The sequence below is a fragment of the Nicotiana tabacum genome, chromosome 19 (assembly GCF_000715075.1).
Source record: "Nicotiana tabacum cultivar K326 chromosome 19, ASM71507v2, whole genome shotgun sequence".
NCBI lineage: Eukaryota > Viridiplantae > Streptophyta > Magnoliopsida > Solanales > Solanaceae > Nicotiana > Nicotiana tabacum.
Genome location: NC_134098.1, coordinates 14,064,245 through 14,070,515, shown reverse-complemented (window position 1 = coordinate 14,070,515; position 6,271 = coordinate 14,064,245). Strand labels below are relative to the sequence as shown.

General features: G+C 36.6%; 1 protein-coding gene across 4 annotated transcripts; it reads right to left on the bottom strand.

The window, feature by feature from the left end:
* Positions 1 to 384: 384 nt before the first annotated feature.
* On the bottom strand, positions 385 to 2,706 carry LOC107780076 (polyubiquitin). Of its 4 annotated transcripts, none has more exons than XM_016600595.2 (3): positions 2,448 to 2,705; positions 2,015 to 2,089; positions 385 to 1,911 (listed from the first exon to the last, which is right to left on the bottom strand). In XM_016600595.2, exons 2-3 carry the CDS (start codon positions 2,064 to 2,066, stop codon positions 554 to 556), a joined length of 1,410 nt encoding a protein of 469 aa, XP_016456081.2. In that variant the 5' UTR covers positions 2,067 to 2,089; positions 2,448 to 2,705; the 3' UTR covers positions 385 to 553. The 4 variants fall into 4 exon arrangements, with proteins under 4 accessions (XP_016456081.2, XP_075095783.1, XP_075095781.1 ...); XM_075239682.1 differs by having other exon boundaries at positions 385 to 1,906; positions 2,448 to 2,703; XM_075239680.1 differs by lacking the exon at positions 2,015 to 2,089 and having other exon boundaries at positions 385 to 1,906; positions 2,448 to 2,706.
* Positions 2,707 to 6,271: the final 3,565 nt, after the last annotated feature.

Genomic DNA, 6,271 nt, shown 5'->3' with positions numbered 1-6,271 from the left:
GGGAAAAAACAGCATTTAGACGGGAATTTAGACGTAGACAAATGGTGCTTTAAGCTTAACTATGAAACTTATGCAAGTGAAAAGCATTATTATTTCATTTCAGACGCACCAAAACAAGTTTTTCAAAAATTTGATCAGTATTTGAAATATTAAAATTCAAATATCTCATTACTCAAAGCAAAACCTGTATTAGCAAATATTCGACTTCAATAGCTATTTATCGCCACAAACTTGAAGCAAAGCTTCATTATCAAGAAACCAGACAAAAGTAAGGAAATTGAACATAAGCCTTCGTCATCACAAACCCTTCTCTCATAAGGCTATATATGTTACTATTATGATTTAGGAGTTGCATATCAGACACCAGTAAAAAGACTAAAATCATAAAGAAGCAAACTTCATTAGAAACGAAATCAAATTTCACTAAGAAAACAGTGGTCCATTCACAATTCATACCATTGACATCAATAAGAGGTCATTGAACACTAGATGTAATAAAGCTAAAGACAAACATTAACAATGACTTAAGAGAAACATCTGACGAAAGAAATGCTTAAAATCCACCCCTCAGCCTCAGCACAAGATGGAGAGTAGACTCCTTCTGGATATTGTAGTCCGCCAGTGTCCTACCATCCTCCAACTGTTTTCCAGCAAAGATGAGCCTCTGCTGGTCCGGTGGAATACCTTCTTTATCCTGTATCTTCGCCTTCACATTGTCAATCGTGTCTGAGCTCTCAACTTCCAATGTGATGGTCTTTCCCGTTAAGGTTTTAACAAAGATTTGCATTCCACCACGAAGGCGGAGGACTAGGTGGAGTGTTGACTCCTTTTGAATGTTATAGTCAGCAAGTGTCCTACCATCCTCCAACTGTTTTCCAGCAAAGATGAGCCTCTGCTGGTCCGGCGGAATACCTTCTTTATCCTGTATCTTCGCCTTCACATTGTCAATCGTGTCTGAGCTCTCAACTTCCAATGTGATGGTTTTTCCAGTTAAGGTCTTAACAAAGATTTGCATTCCACCCCTTAGCCTGAGAACAAGGTGAAGGGTAGATTCCTTTTGAATATTATAATCTGCGAGAGTCCTTCCATCTTCCAATTGTTTCCCTGCAAAAATCAGTCTCTGCTGGTCTGGTGGGATACCCTCCTTATCCTGTATCTTGGCCTTCACATTATCAATGGTATCGGAACTCTCCACCTCCAACGTGATCGTCTTCCCCGTCAAAGTCTTCACAAAGATCTGCATGCCACCCCTCAACCTGAGAACAAGGTGAAGGGTGGATTCCTTCTGGATGTTATAATCAGCCAGAGTTCTTCCATCTTCTAATTGCTTCCCAGCAAAAATCAACCTCTGCTGATCAGGTGGGATACCCTCCTTGTCTTGAATTTTAGCCTTAACATTGTCTATCGTGTCCGAGCTCTCAACCTCCAACGTGATTGTTTTTCCAGTTAAGGTCTTAACAAAAATTTGCATTCCACCACGAAGGCGGAGGACTAGGTGAAGTGTTGACTCCTTTTGAATATTATAATCTGCCAGAGTGCGCCCATCTTCCAATTGCTTCCCCGCAAAAATAATACCTTCCTTATCTTGAATTTTCGCCTTAACATTATCAATAGTGTCCGAGCTCTCAACTTCCAATGTGATTGTTTTCCCGGTTAAGGTTTTAACGAAGATTTGCATTCCACCACGGAGGCGAAGAACAAGGTGAAGTGTCGACTCCTTTTGAATATTGTAATCTGCGAGAGTACGCCCATCCTCGAGCTGTTTTCCTGCAAAGATCAAACGTTGTTGATCTGGTGGAATACCTTCTTTGTCCTGGATTTTGGCTTTAACATTGTCGATCGTGTCTGAACTCTCAACTTCGAGAGTTATAGTCTTGCCAGTCAGGGTCTTCACAAAGATCTGCATCTGTACTAATCAAACAAATACCGTATTAGATCCCTTAAAGTATCACAGCTGCTACACATACTTTATACAGAAATAAGTTACTTTTCACAAAGTGACAAGAAATTTCACCCTTTTGTTCGTTCATTGGTGCCCAACTTGCAGGAGATAATACTAATTCCATACATTAATAAATCTCTCTTGATCCTATAATACGATGAAAAATCTAAAATTAAATTTTATTCAGATTAGGTTAAGTTTCAGAATGAATTCTTCAAACCAGTTTTTCCAGGGAACTTAAGAATAAAACCATAACAAAAAGAATCAATACAACAGGCCACAAATAAATAAAAATTACTCTAAAGGCTTTTCTTTTTCCCTCGAACATAGCCTATCCCTATTGATCAATTATTGTATGGAATCGAAAACCCTAGAAAACTTTACAATCCAGAGATAAACAAAGAACGGAATCATCAAACAACAACTACACTAAAATATATTGGATAAGCCAAGTGAACAGAAGTAAAATCATTAGAAAGCAACAGGAGGAAAAGAAAAGTAATACCTTCAAAATGGATTTGCTTGATTCAGAGGGATATATATATCGATAATAAAGCTAGAAGGCTAGTTTTTTATGATTTGTGAAGAAAAAGAAGGCAATAGCGCAGGGTATTTATCGATGCGGGAAATCAATATTGGCGACGAATTAGGAAAACTATACCGCGAAGAAATCAAATAAGAAAAAACCACACGGCAAGTCGTGAAAAGGAGGTTCTAAAATTTTGTTCTTTTTTGCTCCCCTCTTTTGGGTCACACAAAAAGAAGGTTCTAGATTGGTAGAGAAGAAATTGGGTTTGTTATGACAAAAGGCCAATTTAAAATTTTAGGACTCTCCTTTATGTATTCTTATTTATCTTCATATTTAAATTAATTGCTCTACGAGATTTTCATTTGAACTACATAAATTTAATTTATTTACGAGTAAGGGTGTTCAATTAAATCGGAAAACAACATTGAATCGATAATCTAAATAAACCGGCTCGCATCATTGATTTGGTTTGATATTAAATTTGAAAACAAGATAATGTTTGGTTTGAGTTTAATTTAAACAAAGAAGAACTAACAGCTTGTTTGGATCATTGTTACCTATCGTTTTATAATGTATTGTATTGTACTGTATTATATTGTACTGTATCACTTTATGAATACAATGTCTGGATCGATTGTATCGTTTGTTGTTGTTCAATAATATTTTTGTTATTTGATTTGACTGTATCGTATTGTACTGTAACTGATAAATTACTAAAATACCCTCAATTAAATATTAAATTTATTAAGAATTAAACATAAAAATAATTTAAGAAAACCTCTTCTACCAATTTATCACCAATTATGTAGCTTGAAAACAAGAGCAAAAACCTAAAGAAAAAGGCTAACTATCATTAGCAAAGAAAAATTAAAAAAAAATAGAATAATGGAAAGAGACAAAGAAAAGAACAGAGATTTGGATGAAAAGAAAGGCATTCTGGAAGATGGACGAAGACAAAGTAGGTCAATAGGTTGGAGATTTAGAGTTTAAAAAAATTAAAAAATAAAGGATAAAATATAATTATGGAGTAATAAGTAAGGATATAATTAAAAAGAAAAATAGAAAACAATCTCACCACACCAAATTCGTTGTTTCATAAAATGTGACTTTTTATTATCTCGGAACAATTGATTTAACAATACAATACAATCAATTTTAAATAAACAATCAAAACAAACATTATTTTAGGATAATAATACAATAGGATACAATGGTTAACAACCATCCAAACACCAGTTTCCGACAGCCGAAAAAATATATGTTCCTATATTATAATTAGGGGGAAGAGTTTAAATTTTCCTTTGTACTGTGCGAAAAGATGTAACTTTACCCTTCTTTTAGAAGTTTGGCTCATTCATATACTCGTCTTTATGGCTTAAAATTACCCTTAGTTATTAACGACGGGAACATGGTTAAACCAACCTTTAACCACAAGGGAAAATTTAGACCTTTTTGTTATTATATAATTAGCATAGAAACTTGCGATGTGGCTACACTACCATAGACACGCAGCTTCACAGCAACTATTGAGATATTATATTAATTATATGTATTTCAGCTTAGCCGTTAGTTAGTTGAGTGGTTAGTTAGTTGAGATAGTATTATTAACAGTAGTAGTCACACGTATATTGTATGTATGTACTCACTTGAATTGTTAATACAACTAATGAGTTAATTCCATACATAACAGAGTCTCTCATCCTCTCTCTCTTCGAGAACCTTCTAGGGTTCCACCATTGGAGCTCAAGCTCGAGCTCTGCTCATCCACTACTTCTCTACTTTAACATGGTATCAGAGTGCAGTATTCAACTCACTACTCTCTTCGATTCTGAGCTCTAGAGCCGAAATCACGGTCTCAAGTTATTCCCCAATTTTTCTCGATCCAATATTCTCTTCTCTATTTGCTTCAGTTTCAACAAATTGACATTGTTTCCCATGGCTATCCTTGATCCTAGCAACGATTCTGGAGTTGAATCAAGCAATTCAACTCCTGTCGCCGGCATCGACTCTGGAGTTAATTTGAGCTGCTCTTTCTACATGCACCCATCGTATAATTCTAGTGCGATGCTAGTGACAGCTCCGTTCAACTACGTCGGATATTGATCCTAGAGGAGAAATGTTCTTAGAGATCTTTCAGTCAAAAATAAAATAGGCTTTATCACTGATGAGTACAAATGCCCGGTTCTAAATTCTCCATAATTCCGTCAGTGAAAAAGATGTGATGATATGGTTACCTCATGAATCTTGAATTCTCTGTGTAAAAATATTACTGACAGTGTCGATTATGATAGCAGTTCTTTTGAACTTTGGAGAGAATTGGAAGATAGGCACGATCAGGCCAACAATACTAAATTGTATCAAATCCAGAACGAAATAAACGATTTAACTCAAGGATTACTTGATATTACAGATATTATACAAAAATAAAGAAACTTTGGGAGGAATTGAACATAATAAATGTCAAGTCGCAATGTAGCTGCCAATGCACCTGTGGGGCTAAGGAGAATATGCATAAAGATGAACAAGATATGAGCCTTATCCAATTTCTCATGGGATTTAATAAGTAGGGATTTTGACTACTTATTTGTACTCTTTTACTTTAGTTTTAGCTCAAAAATACTTAAAGGTATTCCCGAAAACTAATAAATGTGCTTACTTGCAGGAACATTGGAAAAAGCGCCAAAACGATGAAATTCAACTCAAGAAGGAGTATCTTTGGACAAGGACTAAAACCAAGCAAAAAGAGCAAAGTGCGGACCGCACAATATTGAGTGTGGCCGCAGACTATGAAGGACCTCTAACAGAATGCCTTTGCAAAGTGCGGACCGCACAATTATTATGTGGCCGCAGAAGATGAGGTTCAGAGAGATGGAGTTCTGAATCCATGAATAAGTGCGGACCGCACTATTATTGTGCTGCCATAGAATTCAAGAGTGCGGCTGCACTCAGAAATGTGTGGCCACATAAGATGAGGTTCAGAGAGATGGAGTCCCGAGTCCATGAAGAAGTGCGAACTGCACTATTATTGTGCGGCCGCAGAATTCAAAAGTGCGGCTGCACTCAGAAATGTGCGGTCCGCAGAAGTCCCTCCTGTCAAGCTCAAATTCAAGAGTGCGGCCGCACTCAGAAATGTGCGGTCCGCAGAATCTGAAGACATGCGGTCGCAAACCTGAATTGTGCGGCTGCAGAAGCCTATCCTGTCAAGCCCAACTTCAAAGTGCGGACCGCACACAGAATTGTGCGGCCGCAGAACCTCCGCAGGGATAATTTTGTCCGATAATTTCAGTTATGTATAAATAGTTCTTTTTGTCAAATTTAGGTCATGTTTGAACTCCAGAAAGTAGATAGCCGTTTTTCCTTTACTGCTTTGGGAAATTTTGTATTAGTTTATTATTTTAACATTAGATTTTCATCCCTTTATCATCTATTATGAGTTTAATCTTATCTTCTTCCTTAGTTTCTTCATTTTTGCCTATGAGTAGCTAAATCTCTAGCTAAGGTTGTGACCCAACCATAGTGTGGGTACCTATTGGGTGTTTGATTTAAGGCTTGTTTAAGGTTAGGTGTATGATATTTAGCCTAATTCTTGCTTGCATTTATTGATAGCCACAATTAAAGGGTTGAATCTAGAGATAGTAAGACCCGACTTGAGCATATATCAACAGTTTTATGAATTATCCATTTGGATTTAAGAAAGCCAAATTGGGCAAAACCACTCTAACTACCGAGAGGTATCGAGTGGGTAATCGTGTGTTGATTGCTATATTACACCCTAACCAATGAAACATGCCCTAAAGCCC

Coding starts and splice junctions, on each gene's coding strand:
- LOC107780076 (XM_016600595.2), bottom strand. CDS start 2,066: ATGGAATTAGTATTATCTCCTGCAAGTTGGGCACCAATGAACGAACAA. Junction 1,912..2,014: donor ACCAATGAACGAACAAAAGG/GTGAAATTTCTT, acceptor TTGTTTGATTAG/TACAGATGCAGATCTTTGTG.